The sequence below is a fragment of the Chionomys nivalis genome, chromosome 3 (assembly GCF_950005125.1).
Source record: "Chionomys nivalis chromosome 3, mChiNiv1.1, whole genome shotgun sequence".
NCBI lineage: Eukaryota > Metazoa > Chordata > Mammalia > Rodentia > Cricetidae > Chionomys > Chionomys nivalis.
In genome coordinates this window covers 74,854,411-74,881,285 of record NC_080088.1, presented here as the reverse complement: position 1 = coordinate 74,881,285, position 26,875 = coordinate 74,854,411, and the positions used below count along the sequence as shown (strand labels likewise).

The 26,875-nt window shown below is 44.5% G+C and overlaps 2 protein-coding genes across 3 annotated transcripts in view; one reads left to right on the top strand and one right to left on the bottom strand.

Moving 5' to 3' along the window:
- Positions 1-1,009: 1,009 nt before the first annotated feature.
- Positions 1,010-5,283, bottom strand: Mrpl40 (mitochondrial ribosomal protein L40). Its single transcript, XM_057765047.1, has 4 exons — positions 5,025-5,283; positions 4,337-4,420; positions 2,774-2,932; positions 1,010-1,449 (listed from the first exon to the last, which is right to left on the bottom strand). The coding sequence occupies exons 1-4, from the start codon at positions 5,075-5,077 to the stop codon at positions 1,125-1,127; spliced, it is 621 nt and encodes a 206-aa protein (XP_057621030.1). The 5' UTR covers positions 5,078-5,283; the 3' UTR covers positions 1,010-1,124.
- A 528-nt stretch (positions 5,284-5,811) lies between these two features.
- LOC130871573 (protein HIRA) overlaps positions 5,812-26,875 on the top strand; it is a 107,672-nt gene continuing 86,608 nt past the window's right edge. For both annotated transcript variants that reach the window (XM_057765044.1, XM_057765045.1), the window contains exon 1: positions 5,812-6,108. In XM_057765044.1, the coding sequence (XP_057621027.1) occupies positions 6,072-6,108 (37 nt within the window). In that variant the 5' untranslated portion in view covers positions 5,812-6,071. The remainder of the gene's footprint in view (positions 6,109-26,875) is intronic.

Sequence of the window (26,875 nt, the reverse complement as noted above, 5' to 3'; positions counted from 1 at the left end):
AGAAACTTTTCTTTGTATGTGATGCTGGCAATGAAAGCCAGAGCCTCGCATATACTAGACAAACTTCTGCTAGGTCGTATCACCAGCCCTCACGGATCTAAGCTCATACTCAAAACTTTCCCCTGGCTTATTTGCAATACAGCACTTAAGCCAAAGCCTTTCTGCAGTTGCACTGAGTCACTAGGAAAAATGGCACCATACTGTCACAGGGCTTGTACAAGGCCAAAACCTTCTCACTAAAATTCACATGTTGAAGCCCTAGCCCCTGGCACCTCGGGGTGTTGCGATCATTAGGTTTGCTGTATGACCACATGAATAGTGCTTTAATAAGATGATAAAACGAGGATTGAAAGACACCTGTGAAGACAAGGAGGCTGCCCGCAAACCAAAGGGGCGGCCCCAGGAGAGACTGCAGTGTGGGGAGCTCTAGAAAACGTTTCCACTGTGGAAGCTGCCCGTTCCCTGGTATTTTGTTATGGTCACTGGGACAGAAGACTACATTCGCTAGTTCTGTGCTTTGGTTTTGTTTAGCAGACAGGGTCTCAGGCTATACCTCAGGCTAGCTGCAGTCTTCCCATGTCAGTCTTCCCAGTGCTGGACTCCAGGAATAATCCAGATGAATTACAGTAACTGCAACAGTCTCGGCCAGGTCTCCTTTTCTTCTGGAGGCCAGAGCAGCTGTCCCTAACATGTTCCTGGTGTGTTCCACTCTCAAAGTCCACCTCCTCACATTAAAACCCAGAGAAACTCTGTAGCTATCCCACAGCAAGGCCCAGCTTCTGGCACACCTGCCCAACAGGAACAACCTGCATAATTTTTACCTCTGGTCCTCTGGATATTTTGTGCCTTCTGCAAATAGTTCAAGACACAATCAAAGTTTTTATTAATTTTTAAGCCATATTTTCCCCACTGGAGGGCCAATGTTGTCTTTCTGTCATTGTTTTACCAGCATCTGAAAACCTCACCCAACCTTAGGCAAATTCATTTAGACTGAAACAAAAGACAGAGGTGCCTTTGATTACATTTTATTTGGTATCAGGCTGTATCATCTGTGGAAAATAGACTTCAGCTTGGTCACTCTGACTCCCGGGGCCAGCATCTTCTGAAGATAGCAGTTTTCAGTTTTATTTTTTGAATTCTATTTGTGTGTACACCTTGGTGATGTCATTGTACCTGCCTTCAGGGGCCTGGTAGTTAGAGATTGGTGGTGTGTGATGTGGCCCTTCTTTCTCAAAGGGAAATAGGCTGCAGTCCCGCTTCATGGCCTCGGCATAGAGCTCTGGAGACTCAAGCTTCAGTTCCTGAAGTGCTTCCTGCTGGGCTTCCAGCATGGCTCGGATGGTATCCCTCTCTGCCTCATGCTCCTGCTTCTTGTACAGTGCCCACCTCTTCAGCAGGAGAGCTCTCTGCTCACTCTCCTCGGAAGAATGCTTCTCCTGAAGTCGCTGTCTGTGAAAACACAAGTCCAGAGTCGTGAGGCTGAGCTGTACTGACCCTGCAGCAGAGGGACCCCTGTGACCACACATGACTTACTGACCCTGCAGCAGAGGGACCCCTGTGACCGCACACGACTTACTGACCCTGCAGCAGAGGGACCCCTGTGACCGCACACGACTTACTGACCCTGCAGCAGAGGGACCCCTGTGACTGCACATGACTTACTGACCCTGCAGCAGAGGGGACCCCTGTGACCATACATGACTTACTGACCCTGCATCAGAGGGACCCTTGTGACCACACATGACTTCATTGCCTACTAGCAGGTACTGCCTCGGCACAACCAGGGCTCAGGAAAATAGTAAATTTGGGGGTAAATTAAGAATGTAAAGGCTGGAGAGATGACTCAGAGGTTAAGAGCATTTTCTGTTCTTAGAGACCAGAATTTCTTTCGCAGCACCAGAATTAAGTAGCTTACAGCTGCTTATAACTCCATTTCTAGAGGATCTGCTGCCCTCTTCTGGACACTAAGGCACCTGCAGTCACATAAACACACATAAGTACACATGAATAAAAATATATCTTAAAAAAAAAAAGAGGCCGGGCGGTGGTGGCGCACGCCTTTTATCCCAGCACTTGGGAGGCAGAGGCAGGCGGATCTCTGTGAGTTCGAGGCCAGCCTGGTCTACAAAGGGAGTTCCAGGGCAGGCTCCAAAGCTACAGAGAAACTCTGTCTCGAAAAACCAAAAAAAAAAAAAAAAAACAAAAAAAAAAAAAAAAAAAAAGAAAGAAGAACACAGCGTAGGACATGGAAGCAGCTGTTGTCCACCAGCGGAAAGAGCACACTCTTAGAGAACTATGATACCACTGTTTCTGCCCTAGGCAAAGCCTCCTTTTGGTGAAACAAAAACCAAAATCCCGGAGACAAGTGCCCATTTGGTTCTAGAAGCGCACAAAGCACCAGCGCTTCCCAACTTTTTCAGAAAAGCGTGAGCTACCTGCTAAACTTGCAACACACACCAACTATGAACATTTGTAGGTGAGGATCAGAGTTTTCTACAGTGCAGGCAGGTTGACAGTGATGGAGCCAACGCCTATGTCATAAGTCATAGTCAACATTCATGGACATGAACAACAGGACCCCTGGAGCAAAGCTGATCCAAACTCCCTTGAGTGTCTGTTTCCAAATCACAAAAACCACAATCAAGATGAAAAGGACTCCGACCTGGGCCAAGTCAGCCCGACTCACCTGTTCCCAGCAGAGAAGAACTTCAGTCAGAACTACTTGAGGGAATTCCTTTGCATTAAGGAGGTCAACCCAGATGAGAACCTTTACCTTGATTTATCCAAGAATCTCACAGGGGTGATAAAATCTTCAATGGGAATTAGTTCTTGGGTGGCTTTTTCCAGTTTTCGAATCCTCCTTTTCAAGCGATCCTTTGCTGCTTGGTCCTTTTTAGGGTCTACCTTCTTCTTCTTCCGTAGTGGTTCTGCTCTAGTGGATAGGAAACAAGAAACATTCAGTGCTTCCACGTCAACTTCAGGATGGACACGATGCTGAATAAAGTGCCTCACGTGTACCAGATGCCCTGAGAAGGAGGTGTCCACAGTCCTGACTCCAGGAGCCTAGCGACGGGTTTAAGCCCACTGTTTTTGTGAGGACTGTAGGGATCCTATCAACTCTAGGAAACAGCACAAAACTACAGGTATTTATTAAGGGGAGGTGTTAATTTTTCTTTTAAAGACACATTCCCACATAGCCCTGACTTGCCTTGAACTAGCTATGTCCTCAAACTCTGACCCTATTGTCTCCACCTCCTGACTGCCAGGCTCATCATTTTCTACCACTCCTGATATTATGGTGCTCAAGATTAAACTGAAGGCTTTGTGCACGTGAGGCAAGGAACTGGGCTACATTGTTAGCTTGGAAGTGTCAGTCTGTGATTCAGGGATACCTTGAAACCGCCCAAGAAGTGAACTTACTGAACTAAAATTACTTACTAAAATTGATTAAAAGCTCATTCACATTTTAAATGAATTTGTGTTTTAAAATATGCTTTAAGAATTAAAGAGAGCTGGACAGTGGTGGCACATGCCTTTAATCCCAGCACTCAGGCAGAGGCAGGTGGATCTCTGTAAGTTCAAGGCCAGCCTGGTCTACTGTTATGTAGAGAAACCCTGTCTCGGAAAACCAAAAGGAAAAAAAAAAAAAGAATAAAAGAGGATAGTAAAAGTGACTGGCCATGTCTTTATTCACTTCTCAGAATTTGTTACCAATTTCTGGGGTGTTAAGATGACTTAATCACTTAAGTGATTAAGAACACTTGCTGCTCGCTCTTGGTTCCCAGCACTCACATGGTGGCTTATAACCACCATTAATTCCAGCTCCAAGGGGTCTGGCACCTTCTTCTGGCCTTTGTGGGCATCAGACATGCAATGTACATCCATACATGCAGACATAACACATTAAAAAAAAATTCCTGCCGGGCGGTGGTGGCGCACGCCTTTAATCCCAGCACTCGGGAGGCAGAGGCAGGCGATCTCTGGGAGTTCAAGGCCAGCCTGGTCTACAAGAGCTAGTTCCAGGACAGACTCCAAAACCACAGAGAAACCCTGTCTCGAAAAACCAAAAAAAAAAAAAAAAAAAAAAAAAAATGTGTCCTTTAACACACACAAGACTCCTCAAAGCTAACTGCTATTATTTAAACTACTTTACTACACGTAGCAATACATATATGCTATTATATATAGTACAGCGTGTTGAAAGGACACAGGCATCTACCTATATTTAACTATAGACGGATCTGCTAACCAAAGATTGGGCAGTCTTATTTTGTTTTGGCCATAAGCATACATGTGTTTCTCACACCCCAAAGTTAAGGGTCATGTTGAATTTTACCTCATGGGGATGAGTTCCCAGAAGGACAGCAAGGAAGCTCTTTGGTGGGTGTGTCTGGTCTGTATCTGGCAGATTCCAGGGATCCTGAAGGAAAGAAGGCTATCTATAAAGATCTGACCGGGGAAAGAGAAGGCACATACACACAACCACAGGGCTCTCCAAAACCTGGAAGGCATTTGTAAGTTTTTTTTTTTTAGACAAAAGTCTTCGTAATTCTGGCTATCCTGGAACTTGAGGCAGTTCTCTTGCCTAGACTAATCCACCATATCTAGCTCACTTGTATTAGGCCAGCAAGATCAAAGTGAGGACTTTTCAAAACTCCGTTTTGCCCATACTTGCTCCAGCAGATTTTTTTTTTTTTAAGTAGGGTGTAATACCGCCTGGGTTTTACTCGTGGTACGCAGCAGCTGATGACCTTGAATTTCAGACGAAGCTCTACCTTCACAGCCCAGAAATTGCAGGCGTATGCCGCCACGCCCAAGTTTTTTGTGGCGCTAGGACGGAGCTTTAAGGCTCCAGACTCGGTAGGCAAGTAGTCTGTATAATGAGCTACAATTCCCAGCTCGGATTTTCATTTGCAACAGACGCGATCAGCTCAGCCCTGAAATAATCTGCGAGCGCCACAGCAGCGCCAGTGAAGAGCCCGCGCACGCGCCCTGGCCACCTGGCCACCCGCGTCGGCACTCACCAGCTCCGCGGCCGCAGAGCTCGCGCAGCACACAGCATCGCAGCGGTAGCCATAGCTTTTCACGCCACCCGCCGGCCGGCAGCTTCCGGCAGCGCGCCCCTGGGCGGTCCGAACTGTAGTACCGAGTAGGGTAAGACAGGCCGCGGCCCGGAACTCGCCGGTCCGGGATTCGGAGAGGCGGGCCCATCCTGGCTCCGCCCCCGACGCAGCCCCGCCCCTGGCAAGCGCGCCTCTCTTCGCAGCGCCCTGCGGCTGCTGTTCCGCCTCTTGCTGGTGCTGCTGCACAGCCTGCAGTCTTGCCCAAGTGTCTCTTGTGCTTGTGTGGCTGCTTTCTGCTCCGCCTGCCCTATGTGTTCACGTCTATGCAAACGCCCCAATAAACGCGCCCGTCTCGTCCCTTGTATCCCTCCACCAGGCTAGCTCTTTTCTGCATCCATTCGAGCCCAGGACCGCTGCTGTCTGCTGCTAGCTGCATGCTGGCGCCGGCCCGGATGCAGCTCAAGAGATGCCCAATAGCGCGTGTTGAGGGATGACGGAAGCTAGTTACTAAAGTGAACTCGGAGTCGCGGAGGTAGAGTTAGAGACCTGGACACTACCCTGGCCCCTCATCGTCGGGCGGCATCTTGAACCTCTGCTCAACCCGTCCACACCGAGCCTCACCAGCGACCGCGCCCGTGCCAGACCCAAAGCGGAGTAGTCCAGCGCTCCCCCTGCCTGCCAAAGAGCCGAGGCGGGCCCGTCCGCGTAGGGAGCGGTTTCCCGCCGGGGCGATTTGGCAGGTGCGCGCCGTGACTTCCGGCGTTGCCCCGGAGCCGCCGGAGGAGGAGCGGCGCAGGGGATGCGGCTGTGGTGGCGGCGGCGGCGGCCGAGCGCAGGAGGCGGCTGTGGCGGTGGCTGGGGGCGCGGGCCGGCGATGGCGCGGCGGCGCTGAGGGCAAGAGTGGGCGGCGGCCGGAGGGCGGGCGGCGCGGGAGGAAGCGGCGGCGGCTCCATGGCCCAGGCGCGCTGAGGGACACGGTTTTGGCCTCAGCCCGGCGGCGGCCGAACAATGAAGCTCTTGAAGCCAACCTGGGTCAACCACAATGGTGAGTGCGCGCTGGAGTCGTGGGCGGCCGAGCCTGCATCGGGGTGGGGTCTGGAGTTGGCTTGCGGCGCGCGCAAGCCCTGCCTGCCTTGCCCGGACGCCGCTGCCGGGTGCTGGAGCTGCAGAACGGGCGGGAGCAGACTTTGTCCTCGGCTCCGGGATACCGGCGAGCCCGGGCACGTGCTTCGGGCTGGTTGCGGCCAAGTCCGCCTTCGCCCCAGGCATGGCGCTGAGTCCTGCGCCGCCCACCCCTAGTCTGGAGTGCCTGGCGCCTGGCTTCTGTGATCCAGCCTGGGTACCGGCCTGGTGCTGCCACCCGGCTTCACCGTCCAATATGTGCTCGGATGGTTGTAGTGAGTATGAAACTGGGGCGACATCCCCCTTGTGGCCTTTCGGTGGCTTTTTGGAGATATAGACTCTGCATGAGAGACTGACTGCACTACCGCTTCTGAGGCCTGGAGCTGGTGACAGTGCCCCCACTCGGGCTCTTGCGGTCCTGGGAAGGACCTGGGTGCAGGGTCCTTTGGAGGGCCACGAAGGAACCACATTTAATGCAGGGTCGGGGCTTCAGCGTGACTAAGTTCGGGACCCATATTGCACAGGTTATTCTAGGAGACGAGCGACTTTGGATGTGTGGTAGTGACTTTAAAGAACGGGCTGATGCAAAGCAGCCGGTGGCATCCAGCTTTGTGGAGAACTACTTGCCCTGCCTAGCGGAGAAGAGCTAGAGCCCTCCGCCAGCTGTTAGTACTTAGCCTCTGGAAGCATCCGAAGGACTCAGTGGGAAGCAGCCACTCTCTACCCAAAGCGAGAAGAGGTCCCCCCCATACTGTCTTAGTTCCTCCTTTCCACTTTATAGTACATCTAGAGGGAGCTACAGTTTTTTTCTTTTTGTAAAGCAAGAGGAGTAGATGCATATTTCTTTTTTAAAAATCCACGTGGTCTTTTCATTTTGTATTTGGTTCGGGAAGCTTTTCACTCCTACAGCCAAACATCTGCTTTTTGGGTCACAAGCAAGGAGAGTGGTGCTCTCTGCACTTCACAGTATCATTGTGAAGTTTATCTAAGAACAGAGACATTAAAGTTCTCAGCCTAGAAAGCGCATTAGAGAGCTAAGTGAAGGGGAATGGAAAGAATATTATCAAAATACATTGTATGATTTTTTTAATTAAAAATATTGAAGCTATAATGTTTATTAGTGATAAAAATGTTGAGACTTAAGCCAATTTCTGTTCTTTTAAGATCTAAAGGCACCCTTCCTCTCAGTTGCCTCTGTCTTGGAGAGGATGCTGTTGTGAGTCACTACTAAGCTGGCCTTTAAAGATGGCAGTAGTAGTGGAAGCTGCTTGCTAGCCAGACCCTGAATGGTAGTAGATAGTAAAGCCAGTTTCCTTTGAATGAAGGGCCCCACTGCATTGGAAGCGATGCATGCTTGTACTTCCTGTCTTTCTTATTTAGCAGTTTAGTTTCCTGCCTCTCTATACAGCATGAACATACTTTTCTCTGGGATCTGAGAGTTCAGAGAGGGGAGGAAAAGAGAGCTGAAGGTTTTCTAAAAGATAGCAGGGTATCCATTTAGACAAGGTAGCTTGAAGAGGTTAAAGGCAAATAGAGAAGTGTTTGTTGGTCTTCATTTTTGTGTTCCAATACTAGAGAAACCTCTCACATAGGATTTCTCAGCCCCAGCACGATGGATGTTTTCGTCACATAACTGTCTTAAGGGCTATCCTGTGTATTGTGTGATCCTTACTTAGATGTCAGCGTTGTCCACCACCATAATTGCCCTTAACCAAAAATATCTGACATTCCTGATGTCCACTTTTTAGCCCAGATCACCTCCACTTGAGATGTTCTGGCCTATGGTTATTAGCATGTTAGTAAATCTTTTTTTTTTTTTTTTTTTTTTTTTTTTTTTTTTTGGTTTTTCGAGACAGGGTTTCTCTGTGGTTTTGGAGCCTGTCCTGGAACTAGCTCTTGTAGACCAGGCTGGTCTCGAACTCACAGAGATCCACCTGCCTCTGCCTCCCAAGTGCTGGGATTAAAGGCGTGCGCCACCAATGCCCGGCTAGTAAATCTTAACATTGTCATTTTGTGGTGAATTTTGCCTTGGATGTGGATTTAGACACAATTCAAGATAATAATTGTTTACTAGTTAAAGATTCTTTAAATTTACTAATTCTAGGCTTTAGTAAAAGCATGTAAAAAAGACATATTTCTTCAGCTTGTACTCAATATAAATGATTGCCCCTAAAGTATGATGTAAAATAACAGCATCTGTTGTTTATATTGATGTTAAATGTAGTACACTTTACACGAATACAGTTTTGAGATGTAATCCTATTGATTATATTTTATTTACTTATTTTTTTTTGAGACAAGGTAGCCCTGACTATTCTAGAACTCAGAGATCCTCCTGCCTCTGTCTTTCAAGTGCTGAGATTAAAGGCATGCATTATCATATTTGGCCATATAGTTTACTTTAATCATGGCCAAAATAAGATTCATTTCTGAGTAAGGTTAAGATTACATATTGGGCTGGGTGGTGGTGGCACATGCCTTTAATCTGGGAGACAGAGGTAGGTAGATCTCTGAGTTCGAGGCCAGCCTCTTCTACAAGAGCTAGTTCCAGGACAGGCTCCAAAGCTACAGTGAAACCCTGTCTTGAAAATCCCCCCCCCCAAAAAAAAATTATGTATTGGGTGCTAGTTGTGGCACAAATCTATAATTATAGTTTTTTGGGGAGGCTGAGGCAGAAAGAGTGAGTTAAAGAAGGGATTATCTCCACGTGTGTATACACTATGTAGATGAGTTGTTCTTGGACAGTCAGGATCAAAGTCCCAAGCATCTAGGAGACACAGAGACTACTGAAGAAGGTAAAATGAGGAGGGAAAGAAGATGTGCCTGGGGGATGGGTGGAGCTGTGACTTTGTTTTTTGGGTTTGAGGAGGGGAGTGTTGAAGTTTGAAGGATTTGGACATCTAGCCTATGTCTTATGAAGTCCTTGTAGGACTTAGAAGGTGATCTCCAGATCTTGGTAAGATGTGCTGAGAGAGGGACGAAAGGTCAGGGGTGACGAGATGAGAAAGATGGTGAGGCACTGTAGATACCTCAGTGTAGGAAGAATTAATGGAATTTAGCCATTACATGCATGCAATGTAGATTCATATCATTTTTTGAGCTCATTTCTTAAGTGTTCTGGAGAAAGACTCCAGATAAGAGATGGGCAGTGGGCAGTGGTGTCTTTTGTGTGTTTGTGTAGGTGCGCAGGTATGTGCCAGTGCATATATATGCTGGCACACATTTGGAGGCCGGGAGGATGTCAAGCATGCTGCTTTATCACCACTCCGTTGCTTACATCCCTGAGCAACTCTGAGTTGCTCTGAGTCTAGAGCTACTCTGTCAGCCAGGAGGCACAATGATTACCATTCTTGCCCATCACTACCAAGCTGGAGTTACAGGTGGATGAGTGGACGTTTTGGGTTTTTAGATGGGTGCTGGGGATTTGAACTTAGGTCCTCATGTTTGTGTAGCAAACTCTTTTTACTCACTGAGCCATTTCCTGAGACCCCCAGTGGAATTCTCTCAGACATTTATTTGTATGTTTGTGAGCATGTGCTGCTTATTATTTGTATGTTTGTGAGCGTGTGCATGCACATGTATGTAGGAGGACAATGTTGAGTTTCTTCTACTGCTCTCTCCCTTTTTGAGACAGTGTTTCTTATTGAACTGGAGCTCATCCTTTAGGCTTAGACTGACTAGCCAGTGACCCCCGCAAGACACTCCTGTCTTTGCCTCCCAAATGCTGGGATTACTGGTGTGGTGTGACACCTGGCTTTTTATGTAGGTACCAGTGACAGAAGGTATCAGGTATTTGGTGTAGGTATCAGGCCCTTGTGCTGGCATGGCAAGCACCTTACCAACTGAGCCCCTGCTTCCAGCCTCTTAAACATTTATTGAAATAACTATATATGTGGCTTTTGACTGTAAACCCAGCACCAAGGAGGCAGGAGGATTGCAATAAGTTTGAGGCCAGCCTTGGTTTAAGATTGAGATCCTTTCTCGTGTGTGTGTGTAGTGTTTATTTTTCATTTTAGAATTCTAGTCTAATAAGTGGCTGAAAACATACTTTAAACTTTATGAGGAGATTCATAGTTATATAGCTGGGAGGCACACCTTGGGTAGTCAGTGGAAGACCTGGTGTTATTGTCCCAATCTTGGGTCTTGTGGGTGTCCATGGAAAGGATGCATACTGTGTCTGCCTTGACCCTGCAAGTTACCCAGATGTTGCTAGTGTAACCTAATTACTTTCAGTGTTTGCTTATAGACTTGGAGAGGCCTAGCAAATGACACAGAGCTGGACTAAGCCCTGGGGACTAAAAATGGATGCAAGCACATTTTATGTTTTCAATAAGATCAGCAACATCACCCAGAGGACTGGGTGGGGCTGTTAAATAGTGGGAAGGGGGTACTGCTGATCCTCTGGCCTGTTCTCTTCTTCGCTAACAGAACCCCAGGATTCCTTTGTTTTCTGCCCGACTTTTTCTGCAGGACAATCTCTAGGTAGGGGCATGTGTGCTAATGCTCCTAACCTGGTATACCTGCGAGTGCTAAGGACTTTTAAAATTACTACCATGTAATACTTCTAGCTAGCAAGATATTTGCTGGAGGCTTTTGGATCCAACTTCTTCTGCACACTTTACTGGGTCTGAATGTGGCAGCCAGTTTGTAACCAAAAGGACAGGCTCAAACTGAGGTTGGCGAGAGGAAGATGGAGGGACTTAACTCTTTTTTTTTTTTTTTCGAGACAGGGTTTCTCTGTGGCTTTGGAGCCTGTCCTGGAACTAGCTCTGTAGACCAGGCTGGTCTCGAACTCACAGAGATCCACCTGTTTTTTTTTTTTTTTTTTTTTTTTTTCAGGGACTTAACTCTTTAAGTTGATAAATTACATTAATAAACTCAGAAGTAGACCTATTCCAGGACTTGTCATGTGAGCTAGTGAAACACTCTTAAGATTTGGAGTAACTTGCATCAGACAGAAAACATGTAGCAGTACAAACTGGCTGAGTTTTGCAGCCTTCTCCAAGATGATAGTAGAGATGAAGGAAATGAGTTGGTAAACCTACCTAGACCAGATCGGGATTCTTCTTTTTGCCTTGCCAAGTAATGATCTTGTGCTGATTCTGACCACCTCTGTCTTCCTGGAGAGCTTGGAAACCATTTTCTTCTTCAGAAGGACAGCTTTCAGACACTAAGTGGCACTTGGTACAAGGAATATTATGCTTGGAGGTCATTGTTCTGTGGCTATTTTTGTAGTCGCTTGGTACCTTGGTACTTCCGACCTGGATTTCATTTGAGTTGCTTGGAGAAACTTCTCTAGCATTTGGTTTTTGAGAACTCTCTAGTCATGGAAGAATCAAAACCGTTTTCTGGTAGGAGGAGGGAGGACTGTAGTGATATTTCACTTGTATTTTAATAAATAAAGCTTGCCTGAAGATCAGAGAGTAAAATAGCACTGATCAGCCTTACAGACCAGGCAGTGGTGATACATACCTTTAATTTAATCCCAGGAGCCACACTAGTTTGCCATAGAAACTGGATGGTAGTGGTACACGCCTTTAATCCCAGCACTAGAGAGGAATATAAGATGGGAGGAGACAGCTCTCACACACAGTCATTCTGAGATTCCTGGAGGCAGAATAGCCATTTCGAACTAAGGTAGGGGTAAAAGAGCCAGTGGCTGGCTGCTTTGCTTTTCTGATCTTCAGGATGAACCTCAGTTTTTGTTTCTGGGTTTTTATTAATCATGCTACAGAGAACCTGTGTTCCAGCTTTGGCCCTGAGTCTTCCCTGTTAGCCCGATTGGACCTTCTAGGTTATATGACTTCTTTTGCCTCGGTTACTGTTGACTACTGATTTATATGGGTATAGATAGATACTTGAGTAAAATAAAATTGAAACCCATTGGAGACTGCCTACAGGAGAGTTAGCTCCTGGAAGGCAGACACTTTGTCTTGGCCCATGCTTTATTGCCAAAGCTGCAAGCGGTTCCTGGCATACACTACAGTATTCACCTAATCTATTAGTAAACACTTATGTGTGCTGGATCTTGAAAGAAGGGGATGAAAGGTACCTGGTGAGTGGGTGGCCACTACCCTTGACCAGCCTCTGGTTTGTCCTAGCTGTGTCTTTTGTTTTTGTTTTTCGAGACAGGGTTTCTCTGTGTATCTCTGGCTGTCTGGAACTCGCTTTGTCCACCAGTCTGGCCTCAAACTTACAGAGATCCACCTGCCTCTGCTTCCCTGAGTGCTGGGATTAAAAGCATGTACCACCACTGCCCGAACTAGCTGTGTTCTTATAGATCAGATTTTATAGATCGTATAAATTTATAGATCAGGTGGAGTCTGCTGGGACTTCCAGTGATAAGGAAACATTTTGTCTAAGCTTCTACCTAAGGAATTCATTTATGTCAGGGCTTCTTAAATTTTGTTTGTTTCTGTATTTGTTTTTGTGTGGGGGGAAGAGAGAGAGAGAGAGAGAAAGCAAGAGCTCACAGGCACATTGTGGGTGTGGAAGTCAAAGAGAACTCTTCAGAGTCAATTCTCTCCTTCCACCTTGTGGGAGCGAAGGATCAAACTCAGGCCTGTGTCTTTGCCCTCTGAGCTATGGGTCATCTCACCAGCCCTGTTAGGGTTTAAACTATTCCACTTTTTTTTTTTTTTTTTTTTGTTTGATTTGATTTTGTTTTTCAAGACAGGGTTTCATTATGAAACCCTGGCTGTTTTGGAACTTGATTTGTAGACCAGACTGTCCCTGAACTCAGATTCGCCTGTCTCTGTCTCTCAAGTGCTGGAGTTAAATGTGTGTGCCACCACGCTTGTCAGCTTTTCCACTCTTGTCCACTTCTCACCCAAAATTTTTTGGCTGTGTAAATATATAAAAGAGGCATACAGGTCAATCATGATTAAAAATAAATTTTACTTTAAAACAATTTTTTTGATATATAATTTTATCATTTATTGAAGATAAGCAAATCTACATACTGTTGAGACGGATGTTTGCTTATTTTATTATATTATTATTATTTATTTATTTATTTATTTATTTATTTATTTTTTTTTTGAGACAGGGTTTCTCTGTGGCTTTGGAGCCTGTCCTGGAACTAGCTCTTGTAGACCAGGCTGGTCTCGAACTCACAGAGATCCGCCTGCCTCTGCCTCCCGAGTGCTGGGATTAAAGGTGTGCGCCACCACCGCCCGGCATGTTTGCTTACTTTTAAATGAAGAACTGAATCAGTTCAGCAGTTGATCCTGTGTGATGTAATGAATCTTTGACCTCTTTCAGAATTGATAGTTTGTTTTTATAATTTTCAGTGCTGAAAACCACTTCCTATATACACATAATGCAAAATGGCAGAAGTTTCTTTAGGGACATTTTAGGAATTTTTCTAATTCTAAGCCCAAACTCATTAAATGGTTTCTTGTGAAACTGAAATCAGTAATTCAAATAGCAACTTTAAAGTCAAACATTCTAATACAACAGTCCAAACTAGTATTTTTCTATAAGCCAAAAACATTGTCTGCACAGTAAAAGAATGGTTCCTAACAGAATAATCTTGAATCTGAGCTGTTTCAAGGGGTACTGCTTTGTGATTGAATGCCTAGTGAGTGAGAAGTGTGTATGTTGTATGTTTAGAACCGAGACTGCAGTGATGTTGTGCAGGGGAACATAGGCAAGAACCGCTGGAAATACTCAGAACCCTACAGGTTTGATCTTGAGTTTTTGATCATTGTGCTATTGGAAACCTTTTGTTGTTGCTAAATTTTTTGTGGCTTTCACATACGGGGTTCTGATTTACAGTATAAGAACCCTAAAGCCGGGTCATGTTCTATTTTAAGAAGGGAAATGAGTAGGGGCTGGAGAGATGGCTCAGAGGTTAAGAGCATTGCCTGCTCTACCAAAGGTCCTGAGTTCAGTTCCTAGCAACCACATGGTGGTTCACAACCATCTGTAATGGGGTCTGGTGCCCTCTTCTGGCCAGCAGGTATACACACAGACAGAACATTGTATACATAATAAATAAATAAATATTTAAAAAAAAAGGGAAATGAGTAAATAGAACAGATAGCAAACGACTGACAGTCACCTCTCCCCTGGCAAAAATAAGACCCATTTAGGTCAAAACTTGTTCCTAAAACTAACATCTGCTTGATGTATTAACCAACATAAGACAAAGTTTATAGGGAGACTGCTCTGGGAAGCATCACACTTAGTGAGGAATAGACAAAAGGGACAGTAAGTCTCCTTTAAGGACCAAACATAGACTTTGTTGGAGCAGACGTCAGGTCTATGGCACTTTCCAAAGATCATCCTGCAGAGAATATAATAAATCTACCCATTTGACAAATACCAAGGGCTAACTGTGTGTCAGGGAGTGGGCTAAGAGGTAGAAACAGTAGGAAACTAAACAGCATCCCAGACTGAAGTCATCCATCCAGGGAGCCTGGGGTGGGTATCTTGTTCACAGGAAAGAGATGGTATAGGGAGAGGACTTCCAGAGTAGTCGCTTAGCAAGTGATGACTACTGTGTACTAAAAGAAGGGTGGAAAACCATCAGTGTCTGCCTGGTAAGTTTGATGATAACAAGTATGTTGTCATGTGAAAAATGGCAAGGACAACAGCATTGCAGGTAAGGCCAGAGAGCAGAGACATCCTGAGCAAGAGCCATCTACAGGGAGCGGGTAGGTTGGTGTGGAGAGGAACAACAGATAGAGAGACAAAAGCAACACTAGGGAGAGATGTGCATAGGAGAATTCCAGCTTTAAATTCAAGAGATCCTCCTCCTGCCTCCCACATATCTGGGACTACATATATGTGCTACTGTTACCACCTTGAGTAGGAAGATTATAAATAAAACATGCTTTGAGAAAAGCCTGAGTAAGAATCTAATATTTAGGCAAATACTTTGCTACAAAAGTTGCCTGCCTGAGAGTTTTGTACATGGGAGGATTATTGGGGAGCACTCTTGGGAATCATACAAGTGTAAATTTGAAAGGTGTTACTAACAGATGGTTATTTGGAATGGAGGCAGAGCGAAAGCCACAGGTGGCCTTGTGGGGAGGAAGTAGCTATATCACAACAGGAGGAAGTGGGAGCTGAGAGACTCTTAGGAAGCTCTTCTGGTGATCCAGGCAAGAGATGCTTATGTTTGATTGAGTTGGTAATGATTCTGATAGTCACAGATGGTTTTATGCGGGTATGTACGGAGCTGAATTCTCCTAAGTCAGACTATGAGGGGTCGGCCTTTGTACTCTTATGTGCACAGTCGCTGAATGGAGTGGACCTTGCTGAGGACAGCACCTATCCAAATAAGTATTGCTGGAAGCTATCTTGGTGCTAGCACCACACTTTATCTTGTACCGAGTCCTGTAGGCAGGGGCTGCCTCCACAACATTCTTGAGAGAGATGTGGCAAGTGCCATATGAGGGAAGCACAGTTTAGTTTAGATCTACCAGAACTGCCTGGTGTTTTGAAAAGAGCTGATGGCATTGTGGTGTGAGCAATGTCAAGGCTAAGAACCCCAGAGGTGAGTCCAGAAAAAAATAATGGGTGCATAGGGGGTGATTTGACTAGGCTCTTGGAAGGGAGGTACTGAGGGTAAACTGGAAGAGTATGTGAATTTCTAGGAAGACACTAAAACATCCATACATCTGTTTACCACAGATAGGGGCACTGATAGACCAGAGAAACAATTTCATACAAGGCCAGGTTGATGAAACAATTCATTTATTGAGGTCGGTTATAGGAGCACAGTGACAAACATGAGAGCTGCACCAGTCAGCTTGCTACTTCCTGTATGCTCAAGTGCCTTCCACACAGCTGTGAGACAGGAAGGAATTCAAGGGGAATCTCAGGGTAGGATCCTGTGACTCTACCCTTCTTTTTTGTGAGCGAATTGTAATAGCTCCATTGCTGCTAACCATAGACCTCATCGCTGACCTTGCCATAACTGACCTGGTCGTCACTGCATATTTTTGCTTATTTCTTTGCTGTGACTTTAGGGGCAAGGTATTCTCTAGGTTACCACTGAACTCTCTGCTTCCTGATGGTCACGGTCATGCTATGCCCAGAGGGAATAGCTATACCACAACGGGAGGAGGAGGGAGCTAGAGACTCTTGGAAAGATGTATGGTGATTTAGGCGAGAGATGATTATATCTGAATGAGTTGATAATCTTGTAGTCATAGAGTAGTTCATGGGCATATGTGCATATATAGAGGTTGAGTGTCCCTAAACCTAAATCCAGGATGCTTCAAATTCAAAGTTTTTTCAGTGCCACTGTGATGCCACAATGTAGAAATTCCATACCATGGGATATGATTTAAGATACTGTGTATGTAAAGTAGAAATGAATCTCCTATTGTGACTTGGATCCAATTCCCAAAAGAACTTGTTATACATATAAAGTTAGACTCTAGTGGGGCACACCTCTAATACCAGCACCCAGGAGGCAGTCAGATAACTATGAGTTTGTAGCTAGCCTGGTCTGGATAGTGAGTTCTTAGAATCTGAAACAGTCACGAGTGTTTCAGATAAGGAATACTGCATCTGTATTATACATCATTCATTTTATATAATGTGTTTGCATCTGAATAGTATATAGAGTATTATATAACTGAGAGGCAGTATAACAAATCATATACAGTATGTCTGTACATTTAAGGCAAACCCACAGCTTTCAAGAGACTAAGAGAGTTTATTCTGGAGCCACATGAATGACCATAGCCTGGGAAGTGGATTGAGGTTACCCCAAATACCATGTTCCAATGGGGCAAAAGTTTGATTAAGTTCTCATAGTAACAGAGCAAAGAAAGTTATAAATCAAGACATTTTTCAAATACATTGGTGGAAACATTGAGGAGGTAGTTATAGCAAAGCATGGGAAGTCTCTGTTGTAAGCCTCAGATGTTTGAGTTGGTGGAAACTGGGGGACTGTTTGTATAATTTAAAATTCTTTACCTAATCACAAGGATGTTAGGTCACTTAGAGATGGGAAATACATGGCTGTTAAGGGTAAATATAACACAAGATAACTTTGGCTCCCAATTTGTTATACTCTAGCTCTTTAACAGTCAGTTGGCCTTGTAGAATGCTTAACACATGCCGGGCGGTGGTGGCGCACGCCTTTAATGCCAGCACTTGGGAGGCAGAGGCAGGCGGATCTCTGTGAGTTCGAGACCAGCCTGGTCTACAAGAGCTAGTTCCAGGACAGGCTCCAAAACCACAGAGAAACCCTGTCTCAAAAAACCAAAAAAAAAAAGAAAAAAAAAAAAAGAATGCTTAACACAGGTGAAACTATTCCCCAAGAATTCTAATTCTCAATACATACGTACATACATACATACATGCATGCATGCATTCACCTTCCCTCCAATCCTGGCTGTTGAACCAGGACTTCATGCATGCTAGGCAAGTACTTTACCACAGATAATATTCTTTTTTTTGGTCTTTTTAAGAATGTGCATAGTTGTATTTTTTTGTTTTAAATAAAGTTTTAAAATTTTTATATGTATGGGTATTTTTGCCTGATTGTATGTCTACACTATCTATGTGCCTGATAGTCTTGGAAGCTAGAGGAGGGCATTGGATCCCTTAGGAAGAAATTATAGATGGCTATGAGCCTCCATGTGGGTGAAACCTGGAAGAGCAGCCAGTCCTTCCAACTATTGAGCCATCTCTCCAGCACTCTTCTTTTGTTTGTATTTTGAGCCAGTCTTGCTTTATAATATAACTCACGCTGACTTTTTTTTTTCTTGAGATACAGCTTTTAGCTTATTTTGGTAAGTATTTAAAAGTAGAATTGCTGGATCATCATGGTTATTCTGTTTCTAATTAGTCCTCAAACTTTCATGTGGTGATGCCATGTTTAACATTTTTGAAATCCCAATAAAGTTTCCATTTCCTCCACATCCTTGCCAATATTTGTCATTTTATAGCTTGCTGAATAGTAACCTTTGTTACGACTAAAGTGACATGATAGGTGCCTTATTGTGATTTGGATTTCAGGATTGCTGAGAATGAGCATCTTGCCATTCACTGCTTCCTGGCAGTTCATGTTTTCATGGGAAAAATGTGTATTTAAGTCCCATGTTTATTATTTATTTTTTAAAAGTTGCTTTTATTATTTTTAAATTATGTGTAGGTATGTGTCTGTGCATGAGTGCAGCTATGTATGGATGGAGTTTCCTGCAGTAGATGATCATGAGTTGCCACAGTTGTCATAGATGTTAGGAGTTGCCTGACGGCTGCTGGGAACTGAATTTAGGTCCTCACAAAGAACAGCAAGTGCTCTTAGCCACCAAACCATCTCTTTAGGCCTCTGTTCGGTTTTTGTTTTAAATGTTTTAATTTTTATTTTTATGTGTATAGGTGTTTTGCCTGTATGTATGTCTGTGCACCACATGTGTGCCTGCTGCCCACAGGAATCAGAAAGTGTCTGCCCACAGAAACTAGACAGTGTCAGATACCTAAAACTAGAGTTGTAGACAGCTGCGAGCTGCTATGTGGATGCTGAGAATTGAACCTGGGTCCTCTGGAAGAGCAGCCAGTACTCTTAACTGCTGAGTTACCTTTCCAACCTTCCTATGTCCATTTTTTTGAGGTTGGTTTTTGTTTGTTTGTTTTCAATCTCTTACCAGATGCCATTTGCAAATGCTTTCTCCCATGTCTTTTCTTTTCATGCTATTGGTAATAAGTACCCCTTGATGTACATACACTAATTTTTAATGAGGCCCAATTTGTTGTTTTTTGTGTATTGGTTTTATTTTTGTTACATTTTTGTGTGCAGGGTGTTTATGTACGTTTACCGCAGAGTGCATTGAAGGTCAGATAACAGCTTACAAGATTCATTTCTCTTCTACCATGTGCTCTGTGTGGCTATATCCCTGGGGAGATGTGAAGAAATGTCTGTCCAACTCAGCTAAGGAATCAACAACAGACCAAAGTGGAGATGCCATCAAAGTTCATCTTGGTAAAGCAATGAGTTTATTGGTGCTTTTTAAAAGCCCATGATGAAGGTTTCCTTCCAGAAGCAGAAATGACTGAAAGAGCAAATTGCCAAAATCCTGTGCTAGTGAGAGCGACAGCTCCTGAAAGCTGGATCCCAGGGTTAACTCACTGCAGGACTGTAGATAGCTCAGTGTAGCTCACTGCAGTCAATGGTCTGAGAGAGTCTTGTGTTTAATCATCAGTCCTTACCTGGTCAGTACTTGCTGAAACTTACAAGTTTTTTACTTCCTGAGTTTCAAGGACACACAGTCTTCTCCCCATTAAAAGGTCTCCTTGTCAGGACTACAGGTTCACAACATCATACCTAGCTCTCTTGATTTTGTGGTCTAACAGCTCACTGGGAAGATTAGCCTGAAACAAGCTGTGAATGTCCTGGGAATTGGGGTTTGGGTTAGTTTAAGGCTTTTCTTTCACTCATTGCATTCTGCCTTAGCAAGTGCCCAATAAAACTTGGCTCAAAAAAATACTGAAATTTAGAACTAAGTGAAGATAAGCCAGGAGTGGTGGTGCACACCTGTAATTCTAGCATTCAGGATGTGGAAGCAGGCATTTTGTGAGTTCAAGGTCAGCCAGAGCTACCTAGGGAAACACTTCCAAACAAAAAATCCCATAGCAAGTTTAATGATAATTTTTTAATCAAAACTCTGATAGTGTTTTCTGCTAGGAGAAAAGCCATTTCTTTCTTTTTTTTAAATATTATTTATTTATTATGTATGCAATATTCTGCCTGTGTGTATGCCTGAAGTCCAGAAGAGGGCGCCAGACCTCTTTACAGATGGTTGTGAGCCACCATGTGGTTGCAGGGAATTGAACTCAGGACCTTTGGAAGAGCAGGCAATGCTCTTAACCACTGAGCCATCTCTCCAGCCCGAGAAAAGCCATTTCTAAAAATTCTTTAAAAATTTAAGGATTCCTCTCCCCCCCACCCCCCCAGATAGGGTTTCTCTGTGAAGCCCTGCCTGTCCTGGAACTCACTCTCTAGACCAGACTATCCTTGAACTCAGAGCCTGCCTCTGCCTCCTCACTGCTGGGATTCAAGGCTTGCACCACCATTGCCTGGCTCTAACGATTTCTTAATAAGCAAAATAACCTTAAAAGAATGAAGTTGGAGATCTTATACTTTGTGATGGAAATAAAGCGAAGCGATAGTAATGAACACCATATGAGACTGGCTTAAGGACAGACACCAAGAACAATGAAGGGCAGACACCAAGAACAATGAAATAAACTAGGGAGCCTAGGAGGATATGGTTAATTGATTTATTAAAATTTATTTTGTTGTTGACACTAGAGTCTGAACCCAGAGCATCACAACCCTCAGCTACTGACTACTGACCAGCTGGCCTCAAACTTCCATCTTCCCCTGCCTCCCAAGTTCCGGCATTAAAGGCATGTGACTTTCTGCCTGACTATTCAGTAGGGTCTTGTGAGGGTTGAATAGGGGTGATCTGGAACAAATCCTTGGAGAAGAAATGGCTTGTGATGAGTATGCAGGAGTGTTCTAGTTCAGGTTGACTTGAGAAAAGATAGTGCGGTCTTGGGGTTTCTATTGCAGCAAAGAGACAATGACTATGGCAACTCTTTTTTTGTTAAGGTTTATTTATTTTGTATACAGTGTTCTGCCGGCATATGCCTGCTGGCCAGAAGAGGGCACCAGATCTCATTATAGATGGTTGTGAGCTACCATGTGGGTTCTGGGAATTGAACTTGAACTCAGGACATCTAGGAAGAGCAGGCATCTCTGAGCCATCTCTCCAGCCTCTCCCCCCTCCTCACATGGCAACTCTTATAAAGGAAAAATATTTAATTGTAGTGACTTACATCTTCAGAGGTTTAGTCCATTATCATCATGGTGCGACATGGTGGTGTGAAGGCAGACATAGTACTGGAGAAGTAGCTGAGAATTATACATCTTGATTTGTAGGCAACAGGAGTGAACTGACACTGGGCGTGGCTTGAGCTTATATGACACCTGAAAGCCCACCCCCACAGTGACATACTACAACAAGGCCACATCTACTTCAACAAGGCCACACCTCCTAACAGTGCAACTTCCTATGAGTTTATGGGGCCAGTTACATTCAAACTACCTCACTGCCCAACATTGCTAGAGTTAAGGGTTTATGCTAATTTATCTGTTGTCTCTGCCTTTAGGCAAAGAAAGGCCTGAAGTTGGAGGTAGTTGGGAATTTCTTTATCTTGCTGTGCCAAAGGAAAAGTTCTTTAGCCGACCAAACTGATAAGATCCATTCCTATAGCCCAAAGAGCCCTTCATTAAGGTCCTTCCCATGAGAAGGTGTAGTGGCTGCTTTCCCAGGCCTGAGAGGTCTAGGTTCTGTGGTCAGGCAGTGCTGTGTGGGTCCACCTCTGTACTTCCTTTAACCTACAGTGAGGAAGAAAGAATGGGTCAGGAAACCAGTCATACTTTTCACTAAAGTGTATTCTGGTCTTGCAAATGTTAAATTATGAAGTAGATGCATCTTAGAAGCATTGTGATATAGTATCTTGATTTGTCTGTCCACAAAGAGCAGGTGTGTGTGAGCTGAGCATGTCCTCACCACTTGTACAGATTAGAAAGTTGGTGTTTGGGAAAATTAAACAATTTACCAAAGTTGAATAAGATAGGAGGCAGAACTAAAGAGTCAGTCCAGAGAGGGCCAACATTAAAGTCTAAACCTGTTCCTAGTCTTTATTTCCATCTTCCTCTGGAGCGCCTTGAAACCCCCCTGTTTTTCCACATAGCATTTGTTGAGCCATGGTGTGACCTTGGCATTGCTTCTTTGAAATGTGACTTTTGAATAATGTCTAAGCTCCTGGATGTGTCCTCATCCAACTGTGCTTACTTCATGAACTCTGGGGCAGCATATTAGGCTGCTTCTTGATTCGATGCTATGTGTCCTCTGGCTGATCCCACCCTTCTGGTTGACTTGCCTTCAACTGTTGGGATTTAATTCTTACTTCTGAAGGAAGCCCCAGGCTAAGTTAAGTGGGTTTTTTTTTTTTTTTTTAAAAGACGATAGCTTTCTGTCACTGTATATCTTTCCACTTAGGTTTGTATGATTATCTTTAATTCTGGGAGCTTCCATAAGTAAGGGCTATCTTACTATGTGTGTTTTTATATTAGGCACACTGTGGATATTTATTAATGGATTGGGTGAGAAAGCATCTAGGTGATGCTTTAATGTATGTGTTCTAAAGGACTAGGCTATAACTGGTATCTGTGTCATCGACTTCTTGGGTAACAAGAATGGTTACAGGACAGAAAACCATTCTTCCCTGATATGCCTGTAACAAGATATAGAGTTTTTTTTTTTTTTTTTTTTTTTTTTTGCTTATCTTAAGTTGTCTGAAGCCGAAAGGTAGATTGGTAGATTGGCATTTTGGATTATCCCTTGTGTGACATACTACTCTCTAGCCTTACTGACTTAAAACAACCACTTTTATGATTTGCTTAGGATTCCACAAGTTGACAAGGCTCATTAGGTTGACATTTCCTCACATTTACTGTGTCTACTGGAATGGATGCTTCAGCAGCTTGTGACTAGAACGCCTCAGCTTGTTTGTGCTCAGGGTCTTGATGCTCACTGTTGTGTGTCCTCATCAATCCACTCTCTTTGGACAGCCGAGGCCTTTTCGAAGCATGGTAGTTGAACTGGGAACTGAATTTCTCCAGACAGCAAAAGGTTCAGCTTAGTACTGGACCAGTCCCAACCCTAGGCAAAGGAGGTACAGAGGAGCAGGAGTCCTGGGAAGTTGTGTTTTACTGGGACCTGCTGACGGAGTCCAAGGGCCTGAAGGGGTATGTCCAGCACAGCAGGTCTAAAGCTCACCTTGTGCCATGAGGACACTTTCATGCTCTGACCCACTCTTGTATCCTTCTTTGCTACCTTCCTGTTCACAGCAGTGGTAGATTATGTTGCTTAGTTAGGTACTATATCACAGTATTCGAAGCCTCAGGCTTTAGAGCTGGATGCTGTATGGCTTGGGAAAATTGTTCCTTTGTAGTGTAAAATGACAGTGTTAGAGTATTTATCCCAGGAAGTGGTATAAAATTTAGGAAATGCCTGGACTGAGTCCCCTATAGAATTTTAGGGGCAGATCAGATGTGCGAAAGCATGTTCTGCGAGTGAGGATTGATCCAGCTTTGGAGAGACAGCATTTACCAGGTGTGTCCAGCATGGCCCTAGCTCTTCATGCCCAGGAAGCCCCCAGTAGTTGCTGTCCTTATCACACTTGGAAAAGTCGTCTGTCCTGAATGCCACAGGACTTTTTGGTGCTGATTTGCTACTGTACCTTGATATTTGGCAGGACTCACTGCCTTGGCTTAGTGCCGAGTGCCATAGCCCCTAGAAAAAAGTACCTGCATGACTTGAGGTTAGGCCCACAGCTCCAGATGTCTTTCTGGTTTCTTAAGCCTTGAGGGTCTCTTCTTAAGAAGATTGGGTAGGCATGAAAGCTACTGACTTGGAGTCCCTTCCTTCCTGTCCGTTAGCCTTTGGGTGTGATGCCAAGAAGAGCATGGGCATGCCAGTATGGCCCTGGGTGGGGTGCATTGACAAGGCACCCAGGTGGAGCCCTTCTGCTCTTCCTCACCTTGCTTTCAGGATGTGCCTTCCTTTGTGCCACTGTTTAGTTTTCTCCATCCTTTTCTTTTTTTTAATTTTTTTTAAAACGTGTGTATTTGTATATATATTATGTATGATTGTATGTATGTATATATCTATGTTTGTGTGCTCTCATGTACCACAGTGTGTGTGTGAAGGTCAGAGGACAGCTTTCCCATGTTGGTTCTCCCACTATGTGAGTTCTAAGGATTGAACTCAGGTTATCAGGCTTGGTGGAAAACACTTTTACCTGAGCTATCTTGCCTGTCCATGGGTTCATTTCTTGAAGAATAAGACAAAACTAATTAAGATCTGCCGTGTCTGGAATCTGGGGGAAGACTGACTTGCAAGTCCTCTCACCTCCCACCCCTAAGTGCACCCACTGCCAGGTCTGTTCTTTCAGAGTTATTGAGTGTGTGAGCTGTTGGGGCTTATCTCATGAAGTCCAGGAATAAAAGGATAACCCATGTCAGAGAAAACGAGGCCCAAGGCTGCTGTGTGCCCAGTTTCCAAGATAATTTTAACATGTGTGTGTGTGTGTGTGTGCATGCGTGCTCCAGAAAGGCACCAAGCAGTTGCTTGTCTAGACTTGGCCAATTTGGGTAGAGTTCTGGCTCTCCATTAGCCTGGAGATCACTGAAGGGACTTGGGGGCCAGGCAAGGGCTGTCAGTATGATGATGAGGGTCTATTGTGTTAGCTTTTGTTAATTTGGAATTCAGCATTTGAGACCATGGAGCACGTAGTGTGATTTCCAAACTTTCCAAAGGTTTCTGTTCATATTTGGTACACCTGTTCTGTAGTGGTCTTGCACAGCTGTTTCTTCCACTACCACTTAGTGACCAGTAAAAATAAAAATGTATTTCACTGTGTTGGGGGGGTTCATGCTTGATTTGATGGCGTGGATAAGACTCTGGAAGATGATACCAAAGGGCATGACCAAGGACCCATATTGGTTACTGCCTTTGAGTACCACATTGTATTTTCCACCCTGGCATGGGGACCTTGACAGGGTTTACAGCTCTCCCTCAGGTGAACACCATGGACTCCCACCTTACTTGAGGAGTCATATAGAACTGATGACTTTCATCCCTTGTCTATAACAGCAATTACTGATGCTGGGTTGACTGTCACACTTCTAACCTGTCATTCACAGTACTGAGTATGAACTCAGTAGCAGCTACTATGTCTCACGCAGCTTTTGTACTTTTGACCTTGGAAGCAGACCAGGGAGATGGACAAATACCCACTAGGCACAAGGTCCTTAGATTACCTTTCACAGACTACCTGGTTTTGGTTTCTTTGCCTGACTTGGTCCACCCTGCAAGCCATAAACTTCCTCAGCAAGGCTTGAGTTCAGAGGGGCCCTTTGTGGTCTCTGAGGACCTGCTTTAACTCTTTACCCTCAGGAACTGAACATCCAATTTAACAGAGTATACACTTTTAACAGAGGTCTAGATGGAAATGCTGAGAGGTGGACTCTCTGTGTTGTAGGGCACTACTTCTGGTGGGATGTGAGCGAATGTCTACTTACCCCATATGACCATGCAAAGTAAGGATACCATCAAAGTCCACCTTAGTGAACCAGTGAGTTTTTTTGGGTTATGTATAGGACTATGGATGAGGGGTTGTATACAAGATCACGGAAGGCTCAAAGACAGCTGCATCTCCAAAAGCCCACCCCTGCATGGGTGACAGCTCTTGAAAGCTGGAAACCTGGAGTGCACCACACAGCCTGCAGGCAGCTCGACATGGAGGGAAGTCTTTCTTCCAGCTTCCTCAGTTGGTCTGAGCCTCCTTTAGGCAGTTCAGCTAGTTTGAAAGTCTTAGTAGGCCTTATTGCTTATAAAAAGTTGGGGAGGGGGCTGGAGAGATGGCTCAGCTGTTAAGAGCATTGCCTGCTCTTCCAGAGGTCCTGAGTTCAATTCCCAGCAACCCACATGGTGACTCACAACCATCTGTAATGAGATCTGGTGCCCTCTTCTGGCCTGCAGACATACACGCAGACAGAATATTGTATACATAATAAATAAATATTTTTTTAAAATTATATTGCTAGCCGGGCGATGGTGGCGCACGCCTTTAATCCCAGCACTTGGGAGGCAGAGGCAGGCGGATCTCTGTGAGTTTGAGACCAGCCTGATCTACAGAGCTAGTTCCAGGACAGGCTCCAAAGCCACAGAGAAACCCTGTCTCGAAAAACAAAACAAAACAAAACAAAAAACAAAACAAAAAACAAAAACAAAACAAAACAAAACAAAATATATAAATAAATAAAGTTATATTGCTGAAACAAAATTTAAAAAAAAGTTGGGGAGGCAGGAAGACATTGTGTCTGTTAGGAATTTCCTAAAGTTTTTGTTATTTACGTTCTAAGTTTTTTTTTTTTAAGGTTTATTTGTTATGTATGCATTGTTCTGCCTTCATGCCAGAAGAGGGCACTAGACTAGATCTCATTACAGATGGTTGTGAGCCACCATGTGGTTGCTGGGAATTGAACTCAGGACCTCTGGAATAGCAGCCAGTGCACTTAACCTCTGAGCCACCCCTCCAGCCCTACTTTCTAAGTTTTAAGAAACTTCATTGCAGTATAGACTGTTTCATCTCCCTTCAGAACATTCTGAGTCTTTAGAGCTTCCTTCCAAGATTGAGTGTGTAGTATAGACTTAGAGGACCACTTTGAGGAACCAGTAGGGAAGAGAGGGCCCTACACTGTAATGAGCCTTTCGGCCAGCAGTCAGAAGGGATGGAGAGTGCCCTTCCTTCCAAGCTGTTGCCAAGTAGAGACCCACATTACAGGGAGATGTCCTCAGGTCATAGGAACTTTTGACTGGAACTCTTACTGCAAACAGTTCATAGCCATTGTATATTTAGGTCCCTCAGTGATGACGTGCTTAGTCTCTGTTGGGTTACAGCTGTCTAATGTTGCTTAGTGAGTCCTTAGCAGTTTGACTAACTAAAGCTGTTAGATCTCTTTATTCTTACTCGTAGGTAATTTTATCTGTAGCCTGTAGTCTTGTCCTAGGTGTAAAAGTTAGAGATGTCATTTGAGAAATCAATATTTAAAAAATTGAGGATTCGTTGTTGTTTTCCAGTGAACA